General features: G+C 46.0%; 1 protein-coding gene across 1 annotated transcript in view; it reads right to left on the bottom strand.

Moving 5' to 3' along the window:
• Positions 1 to 7,563: 7,563 nt before the first annotated feature.
• Positions 7,564 to 19,162, bottom strand: part of PSMD5 (proteasome 26S subunit, non-ATPase 5) — a 17,388-nt gene continuing 5,789 nt past the window's right edge. The window contains exons 5-10 of the mRNA XM_041764147.1: positions 16,743 to 16,852; positions 14,413 to 14,555; positions 13,367 to 13,558; positions 11,038 to 11,147; positions 10,520 to 10,660; positions 7,564 to 8,368 (exon numbers count right to left, since the gene is read on the bottom strand). Of these exons, the coding sequence (XP_041620081.1) occupies positions 8,111 to 8,368; positions 10,520 to 10,660; positions 11,038 to 11,147; positions 13,367 to 13,558; positions 14,413 to 14,555; positions 16,743 to 16,852 (954 nt within the window). The 3' untranslated portion in view covers positions 7,564 to 8,110. The remainder of the gene's footprint in view (positions 8,369 to 10,519; positions 10,661 to 11,037; positions 11,148 to 13,366; positions 13,559 to 14,412; positions 14,556 to 16,742; positions 16,853 to 19,162) is intronic.

Raw genomic sequence — 19,162 nt, 5'->3', positions numbered from 1 at the left:
TGTCCCTCAGTCCCTCCCTCCTTCCTCTCCTCCATCCCTCCTCCCTCCCTCCGTCCTTCCTCCTCCCTCCCTCCTCACCTCCCTCCATCCCTCCTCCCCTCCCTCCTCCCTCCCTCCTCACCTCCCTCCATCCCTCCTCCCCTCCCTCCTCACCTCCCTCCCTCCTCCCTCCCTCCTCACCTCCCTCCATCCCTCCTCCCTCCCTTCTTCCTCCCTCCCTCCCTCCTCACCTCCCTCCTTCCTCACCTCCCTCCTCCCTCCCTCCCTCCTTCCTCACCTCCCTCCTCCCTCCCTCCCTCCTTCCTCCCTCCTCCCTCCCTCCCTCCTTCCTCCCTCCCTTCCTTCCTTCAGACACAGAGAGAGGCAGAGACCCAGGCAGAGGGAGAAGCAGGCTCCATGCAGGGAGCCTGACGTGGGACTCAATCCCAAGCCCCCGGGGTCACACCCTGAGCCCCGGTGGCCTCCTAATCACTTTCTCTACGTCACGGTGCTGAGCTCCCAGAGCAGCCCTACACAGTTGTCAGTATGATGATCTTCATTTGTAGAGATGGGGACACTGAAGCCAAAAGAAGTTTAAGGGGACGCCTGGGGGGCTCAGTGGTTGAGCATCTGCCTTGGGCTCAGGGTGTGACCCCGGGGTCCTGGGATCGAGTCCCACATCAGGCTCCCTGCATGGAGCCTGCTTTCCCTCTGCCTGTGTCTCTGCCTCTCTCTCTATCTCATGAACAAATAAAATCTTTAGAAAAAAAAAACGGTTTAAGCATCTTGCCTAAAGTCCTAGTCACTGGCTCTCATAGCATTTCAACGGAGGCCCCTTCAGAGCATAAATTCTCTTTGTCTCTATAAAGGCTCACGAACCCCATACATACACGTATCTCCCACCAGCACCGTCCAGTAGGACTTTGAGCAGTGACCTTCTCTAGTTTGTCCATTGGTGTTGTCTAAGAAGGCAGCCACCAGCCTTGGTGACTATTGAACACTTTGCAGATGCCTACTATGACCAAGGAAATACAATTTTCATGAATTTAAATTTAAATACCCACATGTGGCTGCTGGCTACCCTATTGAGCACACGGGTCCAAGAGGTACAGCTCATGATACAGACAAGACCGTCACACGGGGCGCCCGGCTGGCGTAGCAGGTTAAGCGTCTGCCTCAGGCTCCGGTGGTGACCCCGGGGTCCTGGGACCGAGCCGCACCTCCGGCTCCCCGCTCAGCGAGAGCCTGCTGCTCCCCTTGCTCGTTGTGTGTCTGTCGGATAAGCAAACTGACACGTATGTGTTCACATGCACGGCTGGCGGTAGAGAATGGCCAGGCCTCCAGGCGTCCTGAGTCCGTATCGAGTATGCTTGAAACATGGAAAATAAAAATCTGACAATGTGACGGAGAACCCAAGCATGATGCCTTGGAAGTGGGGTCTCGAGAGCAAATCTGGTTTGGTCGGCGATAGGCAGCCTCGGCAGCCAGAGCAACTGACGACATTATAAAAAGTTTAGGAAGCCGTGAGCACGCAGACCAGATAACCTCGGCGAAAGAGAAGGCAGTACGAAGGTGATTAAGAAAACCAAGCACCCTGTGTGTCTTAACCCCGGTGTGGTGGGAGTTTGATGAATTAAACTGAAAATCCCAGATGGAGCTGCCTGGAGACATGTTGTTTGACCTTCTCTTGGACAAAGAAACCAAACCGTCTAAGTGGAAGCCAAGAGGAGATCTGGGAACAAACTTTATAGTGCTGAGAAATGAAAATTGCAAAATAGGATTTGTATTTAATTAAATACAAGACCTATTTAATTATTAAACTGAGAATGCATTAAAATTTTTCCTTTCACTTGAATTTTTGTAGGCTAGATTTTCCCGCACTGCAAAGCTTTCCCAGGTTGCATGACAGTGGTGGAGAAGACGGCGCCAAGTGCAATGAGACTCCCCAAGGCAAAGGATCACCAAAAAGTGCTGTGAGTGGCAGCAGAAAGATCAAGATATGAAAAGACAAAGATGAAACAGCGCAGCCTGAAAACGGAAAGCTCGGGACAAGTGCTTATGTGACAAGTGCTTATGTGACAAGAACATGGAAATGTGTTGAATGTGGTTTGTTTTCTCAAACTTGCTGGTAGAAGCAGGGTTCGGAATAATTCCCACACACTCATGCCCTCGGGAAATGGCAAACATCAAATGCTTAGTTTCTTTAATTCCGGCTAACATGGACTACGTGGTGTTTGCCATTTTGAGATTAAAATGCGTGGGGAGGTAGTTCGGGTGACATATGCTGACTCTGTAAGGTTCTTGCATAGCCCACGGTAGGAATTCGAAACCCTTCCCAGGGAGACATAAGCCAAACGTCACCGTATGGTGTTTCTCTGGGGAGAAAGAAATGCACCCGCCGGGGGGTGACACGTATTCCCTGATGTTGAGCACACGTCTTGCACGTGCACGGTCCCAGGTGTCCGGTTTCTCGAGCACACTCCAGACCGTGTCGCGTTTCCCCCGGGCGCTGCGGGGAGCCGTGACGTCGGTGAACTGCCCGTCACACCCCCCACGTACTTCACCGGGAGTTGAGCATAAAGGCCAGGGGTCCGTTGCAGAAGGTGCCCAAGCTGGGAAGCGGTTCGGCAGGCTCGTGTTCTCGACCTTGTTCCGGGCTCACCGTGGCTGTACCGGATGGGCACTCGGCCTGCAGTGGAGCCAGCAGGCATTCCCGGGCAAAGGCTCAGGTTGACGAGGAGGACACCGAACCCTTAACGTCCCAGGCACCAAGTACGTCACTTCAGTTGCTGTTAGACTGGGATGACGCTGAGCGTCCTGCGGGCATCACCTGGCAGCTGGACTCCAGGATTCCCAGAGCCCCGAGGTTGCTCACAGGCGACATGCAGGCAAGTCTCTTGCATCTTGGAAGCATCTGAGATCTGGGAAAATAGGCGTTGGGAGAGCTCAGGTCTCTTCCACGTGCCGGTCATTGGCCTTGAGTCGACGGAAGGGGACCAGAGCATGATTGCAGGGGTTCGTTTTGATGTTCTTTTCCAGCTCAGTGGACCTCGAGAGGGAAGAGGAGAGTCAGGATCCCCCGTGCTTAGGGGTGAGCTTTAGGAATGTCGCAGACCTGAATCCAAATGACGGCCGTGCTGCGTGTACTGACCGCCTGGGCGGGCAGGTTAGGAATGCCTGGGTGCTGCCGTCACGTCGGGGCTGACCTACGGAAAGGGCTCCTGCAAGGGCCAGATGGACTGAGGCCGCACGGTGCCTGGCGCGCGGCAGGTGCTCAGTGAGGGGTGACGGTGACTGGGGGCTTCGCCGCCGGGGCACCCGGGCACCGGTAGCAACCGGCCTCCCCCACGGGCCCCCGCCCCGTCAGCCCCAGGACGGTGCACGCCCTCCGGACTGCGGTCTGCGTCCTCCCTGACGGTGCGGACCCCGCGGGCCGTCCTGCATCTCCCGGGGCCACTGCACGCGCCTCGAGGGCTCCCGGAGCTGCACGGGGCTCACGGCCTCTGCGGCGTGAGGCCAGGCGGGGCGCAGTGTGCGGGCCGCGCTTCCCCTGGATCGGGCCCAGGCTGCAGCCCCACCTCCCCGGCAGCTTCGTGCTCTCAAAGCTCAGCCACTTGGCGCCTTGCTCCCGGGCCCTGGAGCAAGACGTTCCGCGCTCTGCCTTATGCACACAGGGACGCCCTGGGAGTAAAGGACAAGGAAGGAAGCGGCCCGGGGACCCCTCATCCTTCTGAGCGGTACACCCGGGGCCAGTGGCGGGCGCGGAAGGGGAGAATGTGTCCTAGTGTCTGTGACCTCAGGGCCTGGCCCGGGCCGAGGCGGGCCCTCAGGGGGCCTGGGCCACAAGACCGCGGCCAAGGACAGCACGTGCCCCCGCTCTCTGCTCTGGGAGCGCCGCCCGGTGACCACCACGCGCGAGAGGGCCAGAGCCCCGGGAGGACAGTGACGTGCTGGAGGGGACCTCCTTGGACGGGGTGGGTGGGACCCAGACCCGAAGGCCAGGGCGCGGTGCTGGGGGCCGTGACCTTGTGCCCCGGCGGCCCGGGCATCCTCGGGCCGACAGGCGACGGCGTCAGCCGCCACGCGCGGTGGACTGTCTGCTCAGTCTGAAGGAGCACCGAGGCCAGCGTGGGGGAAGGGTCGGCCACCAGGGTGGCCCAGCAGAGACCCTAATAGCCGGGCACTTGGCCCTCTTAGCAAGTACCCCAAAAAGTACCTCCCGATTACTGCGGCGGCCGGGCCTCGCCGTGTCCCAGGACGTGGCATGAAGAAGTGGCCGTCGGGCTCCTGCCGACGCGCTTGTGGGGTTTGCGCCGGGTCCACTGGCCTCGCTCCCATCCACACTTCAAGGCTGTCCGGGAAAAGGCACATCCATGGAGCAGGTGTTGCCGTGAGCCCGTGTTCACGTCCTCCGAGACTAGGTGCCGGGCCGCCCTGCGTGGAAGGGCCGCGCCTGGCCCGAAGCCCGCTGCGGCTGGTTCCCTGCGGGCTGCGGACAGAGCCGGAGCCCCACGCGGCCGCGCCTCGGGGCCGAGGACGAGCACAGCGGTGTCTTGCGTCTTGCGGTTTGGTTGTTGGTTTCCGTTTTTGCTTTTTCTTCTAAAGCTGCTCTTTCCACGTGACCGGGCTTCGTCCGCACGCCCCTCCGCCCCGCGTGTGCCTGCTTTCTCCGGGCGGTGGCGGAGCCTGGTGTATGGGGCCGCAGGGGGTCGGGCCAGGCGGGGCCTCGGGGCGCCGGGAGGAGCCGTCCCCCGCTCTGGCTCTCTCTCTCCGAATTAAATAATCAGTTTTAAAAAGCAACAGACGCTTTGCCCAGAAGCGAGAGAACGGCGAGTTTCATTATGGCCAGAAGCGCCTCCCGGTGCCTGGACGTGCCTGGACGGCCTGAGCCGGAGCCCGCAGGCTGCCCTCGGGGACCGCGCAGCGCCCAAGGAGGAGAGGGCCGAGGAAGCTTTGAGCGAAGGCTTCATCTTGGACGTAAGCGGGAAACGTGGTAGCAACTCGGGGGCAGAAGGACCCTCCATTTAAAACCCTTAGCCACGGGGATCCCTGGGGGCTCAGCGGCGGAGCGTCCGCCTTTGGTCCGGGTCGTGACCCCAGGGTCCCGGGATCAAGTCCCCCGTCGGGCTCCCCGCAGGGAGCCTGCCTGTCCCTCGGCCTGTGTCCACCTCTCTCTCTGGGTCTCATGAATAAATAAAATCTTAAAAAACAAAAAATCCAGGTGTTGGCAGGACCCTGCCCTCTAGAGCCTATGAAGGACAGTCCTTGTCTCCTCCAGCTTCTGGTGGTGGCCGGCGTCCTTAGCATCTTTGGCTTCCCGCCAGACCTCTTTAACCTCTGCCTCCACTTCACGCACGGCCGTCTCCTGTGTGTCTGTGACTTCACGTAGTCTTCCTTCTGTGCTGTGTCCAAATTTCCCTAAGGACACCAGTCATTAGATTAGCACCCATATGACCCCATCCTAACTTGGTTACATCAGCAGAAACTATTTCAAAATAAGGTGGCATTAGGAGCCAGGGGTTAGGATTTCAACATTATCTTTTTGGGGGACACAATTCAACTTACGACATATGTTCTGATTTTTTTTGTGTGTGTGTGATTTTATTTATTTACTCGTGAGAGACACAGGCAGGAGAAGCAGGCTTCCTGCGGGACTGGATCCCAGGACCCTGTGCTCACGCCCTGAGCTAAAGGCAGATGCTCACCCGCCGAGCCCCCCAGATGCCCCCTGTTCTGATTTCTCTCGTATAAAGACTAGGCGCTAGACCAATAGATCCCATCCCGGGGTTCTTGGGATTGTAGGTGTCCCCAAGTAATACACTATGAAAATCCCTGCCATGACACTTATCAGGTCATATTTTTTGAGATATCACTAAAATATACTGAGCCTCAGTTTATGTACAAAATAAACCCTATAGGACTTGTGGACTAAACGAGACACGTCAGACACGTAGCACTGGATTTGGCCCACAGCAAATGTCCAATAAGAGGAAGAGGCGGCATTTAAAAAAGTATGTTCTGAGTTAAACAGCTTAGGTTCAAATCTGGGCTCCATTTATTTGCTGTGCGATCTTGGGCAAGTTCCTAATTTTGCTGTGCCTCAGCCTCATGGGTAATCAGGGTAGTAACAGTATTTTATTCCTGGGAGAGGGAAAATAGCAACATGAATTAATAGATGAAAAGTATTTATTTATTTATTTATTCATTCATTCATTCATTATTTATTGGGGTAGGTGAGGAGCAGAGGGAGAGAGACAAGCCGACTCCCCAGAGCATGGAGCAGGGAGCCTGCCCCAGAGCTTGACCTCCCAACCCTGAGATCATGACGTAGCCGAAATCAAGAGTGGGATGCTTACCCGACCGAGCCACCCAAGTGCCCCTGAAAAGCTTTTAGAACAATGTTTAACAAACATTTGTTTGCTATTATTTTCAAAATATAATAATCAAGTAACACATGTGACCAGCCACCAGGAAGCCAGGTTAACATTCTGGCTCTGGAGCATGCAATCTGTTAAGAAGTAGTAGCTACTATTAGTAATAATGATGAAGAATTTTGTGACTTTCCCCTTTTAAGTTCTAGGGTTTGGTCATTATTGCCTTGCAGTTCCCCTGGATGTTTCTTGTTTTCATGTCTGTGGCTCTGCTTGCCCTGCTACTTGCCATTACTCTCCTACTGGTTCTCCAAGATTCAGGGGTTTCCTTCTCTGGAAACCTTCTTTCAGATCTAGGGTAGGTGTTTCCTGTTTTTCCTGCTGTTGTACTGACTATACACTAATGTTCTATTTCTAATAGAAATGTGTTTCTCTTTCCCTCTACTATTAGTCACTTGCTACCTGATTTTGAGAGAAGGTTACCTAATTTCTCTGAGCCTGGGTTTCTTCATCAGTGAAATACAGATGTAAAAACATAAACGAGGTGAACTTAGCACTTGGGACAATGGAAGGAAGACTTGGCTGTGGCCTAGTTAGTGGTACTAGTTGCAGAGAAATCATCAGCATGAAACCAACAAAACCTCGCACAGAAGGATTCAGGGATGGTAGGAACGAGGTCATCCATCTGGGACAGGAACTCCAGGAGCCTGAGAACCACCACGTTACAGAGCAGGGGTGGTTTTTCAACATCAACATCATGGTTTAAAAGAAACCTATCCCTGGATTCTGAACCGTCCTACCCTGATGGCACACTCCTGCAGAAACCTCTGACGGGTGATTGGTGTGCAGCGTGCTTTTCCGGTCAGAAAGCAGAGCACTGGAAACACGTGGAAAGGCTTTTTTTTTTTTGGTCAAGTAAAAGAAACTGCATCCTTTGTTACTTGATGTGATGGCACCCTGGTTTTTACATACAGTGACCTGCCATCTGACTCTGGTTATTAGGAGTCACTGTCTCTCTCTGTCTCTGATCAATTCAATATTGACTTGATGGATCTGAAAAATTAAAAGCAAAACCCTCAACAATGATGATCCACCGATAAGTAAAGAGTTTGGGGAATCTTTCTGCTTTAGCATGTTGGCACTCCTCCTTCTCCCAAACCACGACAGAGTAAAATTCAATGATAAAAAACAAAAAAAGTAAAGAACGCCAGAACATTTTTAAAAGACTTATTTATTGTCCATTTTCCAAATAAATAATAGTAACAAAAAAAAATCCAAAGACACCTCATTAAAAGTATTTATTCTTAGTGTGGAGAACATAATTTCAAGGTTCCACATTGTTTGAAAGAATATTTATATCCAAGACTTTGAGAGTGGAATCAGAAAGGCAAAAGGACCCAAAAGAAAAAAAATAGGTGGTAAAGAGAATTCTGAACAACTTGGTTCCATTCTATTTGAAGCAGAATTTTAAATAAAACAGTAAGTCCATGAACATTTCCTAAGCGAACAAAACATCCATCTTCTTGGAAAGATTAAGGCAGTCAAGGGAATCTGAAAAACACCTGGTGCAATTATGACCAAGGTGCCTGCTTTCCTGGTTCCACACTGTATTTCAACGTAGAAACACCACAAACGTAGGTAATGTAATTACGTTACACTCCATGATAATTATGGGGGAAGAAAAGCCTCTGTAGCTTACAGATGAAGTCAGAGACCTTGGGAGATGTTTTGGTCAAAAATGGTCTAGACTCTAGAAGAAATCATTCAGCTCCTTCCACGGCTGTTGTGGAAATAGGTTTCACATAGTATGGACCCTCACTCAGGTAAGTTCTGAGCCTCAAATAATTTGGATTCCCAAAGATTTCTGCAACTGTCTTTGAATTGGCAAGTGCTTTCACCAGTTCATACTTGGCATCCTTGGAAGCCTTGTCATGCTCCACAGACCGATCCATCACATATTCCACAAACCCTGGACTATTAAACATAAGTTTCTGAGCCCACGGTTGATTTGCAATGGCCTGAAATGGAAAACAGAAAGAATAAAACTCCTCTGAGCCTTCAGAAGTTCAATGTGTTACTTGGATAGCACAATCCTTAGAAACATGAACCTTAAAAATGTTACTTTTGGGGCCATGTGGGTGGCTCAGTCCATTAAGAGTCTGACTCTTGATTTCAGCTGAGCTGCAAGAGGGAGGGAGGCCGTCCGCTTGAGACTCTCTTCTCCCTCTCCCTCTGCCCCTCCCCCAGCTCACACTTTCTAAAATAAATAAAAATATATCTTTTTAAAAAATGTTACTTTTGTCTAAATCAATTTCCTCCTGAAAAGCTAACTTAAGAAAAAATAATCTAGGGGCGCCTGGGTGGCTCAGTCAGTTAAATGTCCGACTTTTGATTTCTGTTCAGGTCATGGTCTCAGGGTCATGGGATTGAGCCCCATGTTGGTCTCTGTGCTCAGTGTAGAGTCTGCTTCTCTCTCTCCCTCTGCTCCTCCCCCAGCTTGTGCTCTTTCTCTCTCTCAAAAAAAAAAAAAAAATCTAGATATTAAAAAGCTATACAAAGATGTTCATCATAGTGTGAAAGTTATAATATAAATGTCTAATTCTGGGGGGGATCAGTAAGTAAATTATGGTATATAGTAAGAAAAATTTAAATAAACATTAAGAATAGTATTTATAAAGAATGTAAACCTATGGATATGAAAAAGTGGATCCAGATTATAGACATGGCTAATTATAACAGTGGAAAAATAAAAACAAAAACTAGAAAACACTACCCTGAAAAAACTCTTATACATGTACACAAGATATTTTTGAGAATGTCCAATGTAATACCATTTGTAACAGAGAACTAGTGAAATCTGCACTGATAGGAGAATGATTCACTATAGCTCTACAATGAAATAATGACTTTATTACTTTTAAAGATTTTATTTATTTATTTATTCATGAGAGACAGAGACAGAGGCAGAGACGCAGGCAGAGGGAGAAGCAGGCTCCATGCAGGGAGCCTGATGCAGGACTCGATCCTGGGTCTCCAGGATCACGCCCTGGGCTGAAGGCGGTGCTAAACCACTGAGCTACCTGAGCTGCCTAATTTTTTGTTTTTTTAGAATTTTATTTATTTATTCAGAGACACAGGCAGAGTGAGAAGCAGGCTCCTGCACGGAGCCTGATGGGGGACTGGATCCCAAGACCCGGGGTCACGACCTGAGCCAAAGTAGATGCTAAACTGCTGAGCCCCCCAGGTGCCCCAGGGTCCTGGGTTTGACAAAGCCCAGACCAGAGTCAGGTTCCCTGCTCAGTGGGGAGTCTGCTTCTTCTTTCTCCTCCCCCTCCCCCCTGCTTGTGTGCATGCATTCTCTCAAATAAGTAAAATCTTAAAAAAAAAATTTTCCCAAAAAACTAAGTAAACACTAACACTAAAAGGAAATACACAAAACAGGTCTGACTTTAAGTAATTTCAAAAATTTCAACTTTGGGGAACCCGGGTGGCTCAGTGGTTGAGCATCTGCCTTTGGCTCAGGGCGTGACCCCGGGGTCCTGGGATCGAGTCCTTCATCGGGCTCCCTGCATGGAGCCTGCTTCTCCCTCTGCCTGTGTCTCTGCCTCTCTGGGTCTCTCATGAATACAAAAAAACGTCTTAAGAAAAAAAAATTTTTTTTTTTTACTTCACAATGTTTTCCAAAGTTTAAAATAATCAGCAACTTTTATGAGAGCTGACACTGCTTAACTCAACCTCGTGGGTTTGGAGAGATACCTGAGTTAGTCCCTCAAGGTGAGTAAGAGGTTACCAAGCAAAGTTGGGGAACAGTGTTGTATGCAGAGGGCACATAAAGGTCCAGAGATATGAAGCAGTTTGGTATCGCTAGTCCATTAAGGGCCAGAAGGGGACTGGCAGGCAATAAGGCTCAGGAAGGAGACTAGGGCAGTAAGGAGCTTGCTTGATGACAGGTAAGGAATCTGGAATAAGTTCTGTGATCCACAGAATCCTGTCCAAACCTCTGCCACAATACCTAACACCATTGACTGAAACAATCCGCACATCGGTCTCCCTCACTGGCCTACACTAATAGCACAGGGCAGAGACTGCATACACTGTACATGCCCAGGATTCACATGCTGAACTAGCCTCGTCCCAAAAGGACCCGTGAAAAAGAAGAGGATGCCTACCGTGAACACTTTTAAGGCAGCGCAGTGCAGTTCAGGGAAGGGTTGGTTACTGATACCACGGAAGAGCTCCAGAGGATCCCGAGATAAAGCAGAAAACCAGGATTCCGTCATCCGCAGGAGGTCCTCAGTCTGCTGCTCAGGCTACAGGACAGAAAGGAAAAAATCTCAAGCCTTCAGAAGTCAGGAAGTCAGGAAGCCTGGGTTTGACGGCACGCCGTCCTTAGTCAGCTACGTGATCTTTAAGTCTGGGGCATCCATTCCCAAACCCAGCTCAGACCTCCCCGGCTGCTGTTTCCTGATGGGGTTGATTAGACAAACTCTAGGATCTTCTCTCTCCAGGTCTAATCCTGGATGACTCCACGTTAACTTAAAAAATATCACTAGTAATATAGTGAGGATCTTCTTTACTAAAAGTTGAGTAACATTTACATTAAGTTAACCAGTGTTACGTAGACTTATGTATATTTATTCTCCCAAACATATCCCACCGTCCTTCCTTAATTTCCCAATCTACTCACCGGTATATAAAAAATAGAGGAAATTGCATCCAAACACCTAATTTTGAGCTCTGTTGAGGCATTCTTTGCTTGATAGCCTATTTTCATGAGCAAGCGTTCAAAGCGAGTTCCTTTGAAGGATAACAAAATATTTTTATTGGAGTAACACACACATAAAATTTATCATTTTAACCACTTTTAAGCATACTGTTCAGTGGTATTAAGTACCTTTTGATGTGCAACTGTCATCACTGTCTCCAGAAATTTTTTCATCATCTCAAACCAAAACTCTGTATTCCTTAAGCAGTAACTCCCCATTTCCCCCATCCCCATCCCCTGATAACCAGTATTTTACTTTCTGTCTCTGTGTATTTAACTAGTCTAAGTACCTCATGTAAATGGATATTTGTCCTTTGAGTCTGGCTTATTGCACTTAGCACAATGTCTTCAAGGTCCCTGCGTGTTACAGCATGTAAGAGACTTTCATTCCTTTTTTTTTTTTGGTCACATTGGTCCATGTCCAGTGTGGAGCCTAATGTGGGGCTTGAACTCATGATCCTGAGATCAAGACATGAACTGAGATCAAGAGTTGGACACTTAACCAACTGAGCCAGCCAGGCGCTCCTCATCCCAATGTATGACTGGATATCTCATATGTATATGCCACATTTTGTTTATCCACTTGTCCATCAACAAAATTTGGATTTTTTTCTCTTTTTGGCTATTATGAATAATGTTGTGAATACAAGTGCACAAATATCTTTTGAGTTCCTTCTGTCAATTCTTTTGGGTGTATATCTAGAAGTCTACTTGTTGGATCACATGGTAATTCAATGTATAATTTTTTGAGGAACCACCATAATGTCTTCCACAGCGGCTATACCGCTTTACAGGCCCACAAAATATGTACCAGGGTCCTAGTTTCTCTACATCCTTTGTTAGTGCTTGTTGTTTTCTGTTTTTGTTCTCTCTCTTTTTTTGTCAGAATAGCCATCCAAATGTATGAAGTGAACAATGAGATTTTTTAAATGTATGCTTTCAGGGACGCCTGGGTGAGCATCTGCCTTCGGCTCAGGTAGTGATCCCGGGTCTGGGGATCGAGTCCCACATCGGGCTCCCTGCAGGGAACCTGTTTCTCCCTCTGCCTGTGTCTGCTTCTCTCTCTGTGTCTCTCATGAATAAATGAATAAAATATTAAAAAAAAAAGTACGCTTTTATATTACTGACCTCTAGTAACCTGCACAAAAAAAATTAAACATGTAGTCAGAGACCAAGTGACAAGCCTAAAACATGTTCATATGCAAAACAGCATGTATTTAGGATAAGCTGCAGAGGATTTGAAATTAAAGGACCTAGATTTGAGTATGAGATGCCCCACAGTCTGTATCTTAAAAAATCTTCTTGACTTCTTTGAATTTCAGCTACCTTATCTATAAAATGAGAATGCCGCAGTATTTTCTTTGCAGGACTGAAAAGGATTATATCATAGGTAAAAGCACTTGGAAAAGTATATATAACATGGATACCAGTTGTGATACACAATAGTATACTAATTTTCAATTCAAGATTAACTTCATAAGGGTTTTAATGGTGCCCATATTATTTTCTGTAAAGAATTCAGAGTCCTTTAAGACACTCATGGATGTGCCATAGAAGCATCATTCTGAACATAAAATTTGGAACAAATTTTTGGTTTTTTCTTCTAGGATATTACAAATATAAAACAAATGTATATTTTCAATTAAATATTCACAATCCTGGGGATCCCTGGGTGGCTCAGCGGTTTAGCGCCAGCCTTCAGCCCAGGGCGCGATCCTGGAGTCCCGGGATTGAGTCCCACATCAGGCTCCCTACAGGGAGCCTGCTTCTCCTTCTGCCTGTGTCTCTGCCTCTCTCTATATATCTGTCATGAATAAATAAACAAAATCTTTAAAAAAATAAATAAATATTCACAATCCTGAGAAGCAATAGTTTACCCTTTTTATGAATAAAGAAAACAAGCCTAAAGTAATTAAGTGAGGATATGATCAAAAAGCCAAGTCAGTGTTGGAACCAGGACATGAATCCAGTCTTTCTGACTCCAGCCCACAGTCTCTGGACCATGAATACTACCAACGAAGGTGTAGAGGGGACACAGTGTTTGGTCTAGCCAGTAAAAAATAAACAAAAAATTCAGTAATAATTATGAGGCTTTCTAGGAAAGAGTCCAAGATCACAGTAAAAAGACTGGCATCTGTAAAGTAGTTTCTACAATGTAGTTAATGCACCAGCAAGTGAGCTTATATATTGAATCCTCGTCAAAAATGAAGATACCCCTAAAGAAGGCCAAGGAACGCTAAGTCATACCAACCTGTTTTTTGTAAAACTTGTTTTCCTTCAACGTTGGATCCCAGGATTCCAACTGTGTCTACTGCTACACCAATCATGGTGGGGTCCTGACTTTCTGTCATTTCAAAGACTTTTTCCACAAAGACAGGATAACGCTCACAAATCTGTTGAGGACTATCCATGATAGCCAGGTTTCCAAAAAACTTCACAAATCCTAAAGATATTTACAAAAACGTATGTTAATAGAAGAGGAAGACCCCACAAATTGTGGGCTGTATGTCTTCACAGAGATGGTAATGAACTACAGGCCAGGAAGGGGAGAAGGGTTACAGTACTGTACTCCACTGCCTGGCAATCACACAGCCCATAGGAGGCACCGAAGGACCTGTGATGTGAGGGTGTCAACAGAGCTGGATTCAAATATTGAATATGCAAGAGGAAGAGCAAAGAACAAGGACCACTGGATATGAATTACAGGAAACCAAGTTTGGAGAGATTGTTAGGAAGAAATTTTTTTAAGTAAGCTCTATGCCTGATGTGGGGCTTGAACTCAAGACCTCGAGATCAAGAGTTGCATGCTCTACCGATTGAGTCAGCCAGGCAACCCAAGAAAAAGAAATTTTTAAACAGAGATGCTCATTGATGAAGTAAACTAGGCTACCTAAGGAAGGAATACATTTCCGATTTCTGCAAGTGCTCAAGACAAACTAATTATCCATGTCCTGGAACAGCATGGCTGGAGTGGATCCTATATTAGATAAATATTCCAACAGAGATTTGCTCAATCTATGAAACATAGTATAAATATCAGTAGTTTTTTTAATTTATGTTGCTTCTGACTAAGGTTCAAGGGAAACTATCCTAATGCTCTGAAGAGCAATGGTATTTCTAGAAAATCAGAACCAATAATATATAGCTCCCAGGGCAATAGATTCCACCTATGGGGCAAAGGGTATCATCTAAAGGGAATCTGCTCTAAAGGAAAGGAAATTATCCCTGGCCTCTCTTATCAGTGATAACTCAGAAAAAACATGCACCATCATTTTCAAAGAAATCAACATTTCTTACCTGGCAAATAGAAGCTAGAAAAAGGGTCTGAATCTGCCCCAACAATTATATTAGAAATCTGATCAATTACTCCTTCTTGAGCAAGGTACTGTCGTCCATGATGAGTATATGCCAGTGATGTCACCATTTCTATACAGGTGGCTCTGAAATGTCAAGATTTTGCATGTGATTAGCAGAATTTATAAATGCTTTCATAGGCTATCTTACTTAATCCTTTTAATCAGAAAGGTCAGTGATCCTGGCTCTACTTTTCTTTTTTTACAGATTTACTTATTCATGAGGGAAACAGAGAGAGGCAGACACACAGGCAGAGGGAGAAGCAGGCTCCGTGCAGGGAGCCCAATGTGGGACTCGATCCTAGGACCCCAAGATTTCGACCTGAGCTGAAGGCAGATGCCCAATCGCTGAGCCACCCAGGCATCACCTGGCTCTACTTTTCAGATGAAGAGACAAGGATGAGAAGATTGCAGTGATTTGTTCTGAATCACAAAGTTATTACAAGGTAGAGTTTAGACTTAAATTTTAACTGATTAGAGCTGCTTCCTAAACAATTTTAATTTTGAAATGTCTCACACATATAAAAGTAAAGAGATCAGTACAGTAAGCCTCCCTGTACCCACATAGTTATCAAGATTTTGCCTTGTATGAGATTTTGGACAAGATTTTGCTTTTCATCTTTTTTTCCTCCATTTTTGCTGAATTATTTTAAAGCAAATTCTAGGTATCCAGCCATTTATCCCTGAATACTTCAGTATGCATCTCTAAAAAACATCAGACAATTACAATGCCACTTCCACATATTTTAAAAATTGACAAAAATTCTTGGTATCAGGGCGACTGGGTGTTCTAGTCTGTTAAGCAGCCAACTCTTGATTCCAACTCAGGTCATGATCTCAGGGTTCTGGGATCAGGCTCCACAGTCAGGCTCTGCACTCAGTGGGGAGTCGGCTTCAGGATTCTTTCCCTCTGCCCCAACCCCCGCTCTAGCTCTCTCTCTAAAATAAATAAATCTTAAAAAAAAAACATTCTTAGTATTACCTAATGCCTACCCATGGTCAGATTTCCCCAAATAATTTTTTTAAAGTATTTTTATAGTTGTCCCCAAGGTATTTTAACAGACTATTTGCAGGTTCTTCTCCTGTATATTATATAATTTGTATAAAGCTAAAAAAATTAAAGGCTAAAAAATTAGTTTAAAAAACTAATTTTGTTATTAGCAATGTTTTGAAACAATAACTCAAATGCTTTGAAACAGTGTAACTGGTGACTGACTTATGTGCAAATGAGTTCAAGAAATTTAGTCACATTTAAAAAACATGACAATCAGAAAATCACTTAAGGAAAACAAAAATCGGTGTGTGCATGAAGGTGATTAACTGTAGTGCTAATCTAACAGCAAATTATTTGAAGCAAAGTCAAGTGTTCAACAGTAAGGATATATTAGTAAACTGTGGAATATCAACAAGGTAACATTTGGAAGATATTAAAGGTGACTCAGGAAGTAGAGGGCAGGGAGTGAAGAGAAAGAATCAACATAGCTTGGAGGACCTATGCAAGTCAATGTATCGGTCTCTATGGCCAATTCATTTAATCCTCATGTCTTCTTTACAGAGTTGCTACTGTTCCATTTGAGACATAAGGAAACTAAAGTGCAAAAGGTTATAATACATTGTTCAAGGTCAAATAGCTAATAAGTAGCAGAGAAGCATGGAAGCTCAAGTCTTGCCCATTTTCAAAGGCCACTGTTTCTTCCATCATGCCATAGTGCTATTATTTAACAACGCCAAAAAAATGTGTAGAATAACCTATTAAGTAATACAAAATAACAGTTACCCGGTGATCGCAAAAGCACACCTGCCTAAGGACAAGGAATATGGTTAATCTAAAGTAGCTGAATTGTCATGGGGCTCTGCTAAGTTCCAGCATACTGTGACAATGTGACTTGAATAATTTCTTTTCTTTTTTCTTTTCTTTTCTTTTTTTTTTAACTTGAGTAATTTCTAAAGGCCCCTTCTTCCGATTTTATTTATTTATTCATGACAGACACAAGAGACACAGAGGCAGACACAGGCAGAGGGAGAAGCAGGCTCCATGCAGGGAGCCCAATGCAGGATTCAATCCCGGGTCTCCAGGATTACACCCCAGGCCGAAGACGGTGCTAAACCGCTGAGCCACCAGGGCTGCCCTAAAGGCCCCTTCTTCAGGACAGTGGTCAAGAGAGTGCTACCCAGGCCCAGGCCCTACTAGGGAAGATCACTTGAAGCCCTAAGGCTGTTTTCCAGATCTCCAAAAAAAGACATTTGGTTTTAGAGCTCTCTCAGCCAACATACCTGACCAGCACATCCTCCCCAGTCAACTCTCTGAGGAGCTGGGTTACCAACCCACTGGTGGTACAGTAGGTTAAAGATTCTGGTGACACAGAAGAAATCTCTACAATTAACTGAAAGAAGAAAAAAACAAGAACAAAAACAGAAAAAGCAAAAAGGTCTTAACAGCCGCAAATCTGTTAGAGTTCATTTTAAATTAAACACAGGACTAGGCACTTTTGTATAATTGAGTTTTTAAAAAAATCAATTTTTTGTCTCCATAAGTAGAAAAACTTCATTGAACCCATAAGAATTACTTCGGCACAGAAATACTCTATTATATCTGATTGTATCTGTGTTTTTTCTTTTTTAAGAAATCTCCAATTCATTAATCAGAATACAAAAGCCTGAATTAGCAAAATGATTGTTAAAAATCATTCATTCATACATTCTCTTAGTCATTCACTCATTCCACAAGACTGAGGGCTTTCTGAGAGATACAGGACACTGAAAGATTTTAAGCAGAGGAATGATAGAATCAGATTTGAGTTTTTATTTTTATTTATTTATGATAGTCACAGAGAGAGAGAGAGAGAGGCAGAGACATAGGCAGAGGGAGAAACAGGCTCCATGCACCGGGAGCCTGATGTGGGATTCGATCCCGGGTCTCCAGGATCGCGCCCTGGGCTAAAGGCAAGCGCCAAACCACTGCGCCACCCAGGGATCCCTAGATTTGAGTTTTTAAAAGATCATCCTGACTGCATCTGAAAATAGACAAGTGGTATCAACATGAGAAGAGACTACCAGTCTGGATGCAAATATAGTAGTCCAGGTGAGAGAAACTGGTAGTTTGTTTTTTTTTTTAAGATTTTATTTATTCGTGAGACACACAGAGAGTAAGTCAGAGAAACAGGCAGAGGGAGAAGCAGGTTCCCTGCAGGGAGCCCGATATGGACTCGATCCCAGGTCTCCAGGATCAGGCCCTGGGCCGAAGGCGGCGCTAAACCCCTGGCCACCCGGGCTGCCCAGCAACTGGTAGTTTAAACTAAAGCGGTGGTAGCTATATCAAGGAAGAGAAATGCATGGTTTATTTTTTATTTTTATTTTTTAAGTGCATGGTTTAATAAGTAAAACTGACAGTATGATGACCTAATGGATATGTGGTAGGGAGAGCAAGGCCTCATACAGAGCTAGTCTGTTGCTATTTTTTATTAGAGCATGGGCTGGGTAAAGAAGCTTAGGAGTTTAGGGACGCCTGGGCGGCTCAGTGGTTGAGTGTCTGCCTTTGGCTCAGGGTGTGATCCTGGAGTCCTGGGATTGAGTCCTGCATCGGGCTCCCCCGCAGGGAGCCTGTTTCTCCCTCTGCCTGTGTCTCTGCCTCTCTCTCTGTCTCTCTCATGAATAAATAAATAAAATCTTTAAAAAAAAAAAAAAAAAGAAGCTGAGGAGTTTGGTTTGAGTATGAGTGTGAGGGACCTAGAATACATAGGTCCAAAGGGGGAACAGTCAGTAGGCAGTTGGACATGAAGGTCTGAGCTCAGAAGAGAGGTCTGGGTTGGAGGTCTATGAAGTCATCCCATGTAGATGGGAACTGAAATCATAGAATGAATAAAATTGCCTAGAAATGAATGTATAATGAGAAGAGGGTTTGGGAATTTACCTTCATGAATTCCAAAATTAAAAGTTCAACAGAGGATAATGAACCAGGAGACAGAGAAGAAACAGCTAGAGAGGCAGAAGGGAAACCAGGATAGCATGGTATTAAGATATGCCCAGTAAGAAAGTGTTTTAAATAGGGAATTAGACTGTCAAGGGTTCCATTTTGAACATGCAGCCTCTTAACTATATGGCTTGGGTCAGCTACTGTATCAATAGTGAAGTTAGTGATAATCATGTGTAGGGTTTACCATAAAAATGGACAATATAAGTGGAGATTCAGCACAATGCTAAGTACAGAGTGGGTGCAAATGAGTCATTTCTTCATCTTAGTACTATTTCAAAGTCCAGTTTTCACATTATCTCCTATTATATAGTACTTTATGTAGTCTGCCATAATAATTTTTTAGATGACTGCCTGACACATTAGGCTGAGGGTTCACCTCCACGTACCCAGCTATTGAATATAGGGCCTTACAAAGACTAGATGCTCAATAGATGGGATGTTAACAAGACATCTTGCCTTTCAGTGGTAGCTCTATTGCATTCTGAATAGTAGGCATGAGAAGGGGTGCCTGGGGGGCTCAGTCGGTGGAGTGTCCAACTCTTGATTTTGGCTCAGGTCATGATTTCAGGGTCGTGAGATCAAGCCCTGCGCTGGGCTCTATGCTGAGCTTGGAGGCTGCTTGCGATTCTCTATCTCTCTGCCCCTCCCCCTGCACTCACGCGCTCTCTCTCAAAAACAAAACAAAACAAAACAAAACAAAACAAAACAAAACTGCCTGCTT

Source organism: Vulpes lagopus, chromosome 7, assembly GCF_018345385.1.
Source record: "Vulpes lagopus strain Blue_001 chromosome 7, ASM1834538v1, whole genome shotgun sequence".
In the NCBI taxonomy this organism is placed as follows: domain Eukaryota; kingdom Metazoa; phylum Chordata; class Mammalia; order Carnivora; family Canidae; genus Vulpes; species Vulpes lagopus.
Note: the sequence above shows the minus strand (reverse complement) of the source record. Positions and strands in the feature narration are given on the sequence as shown.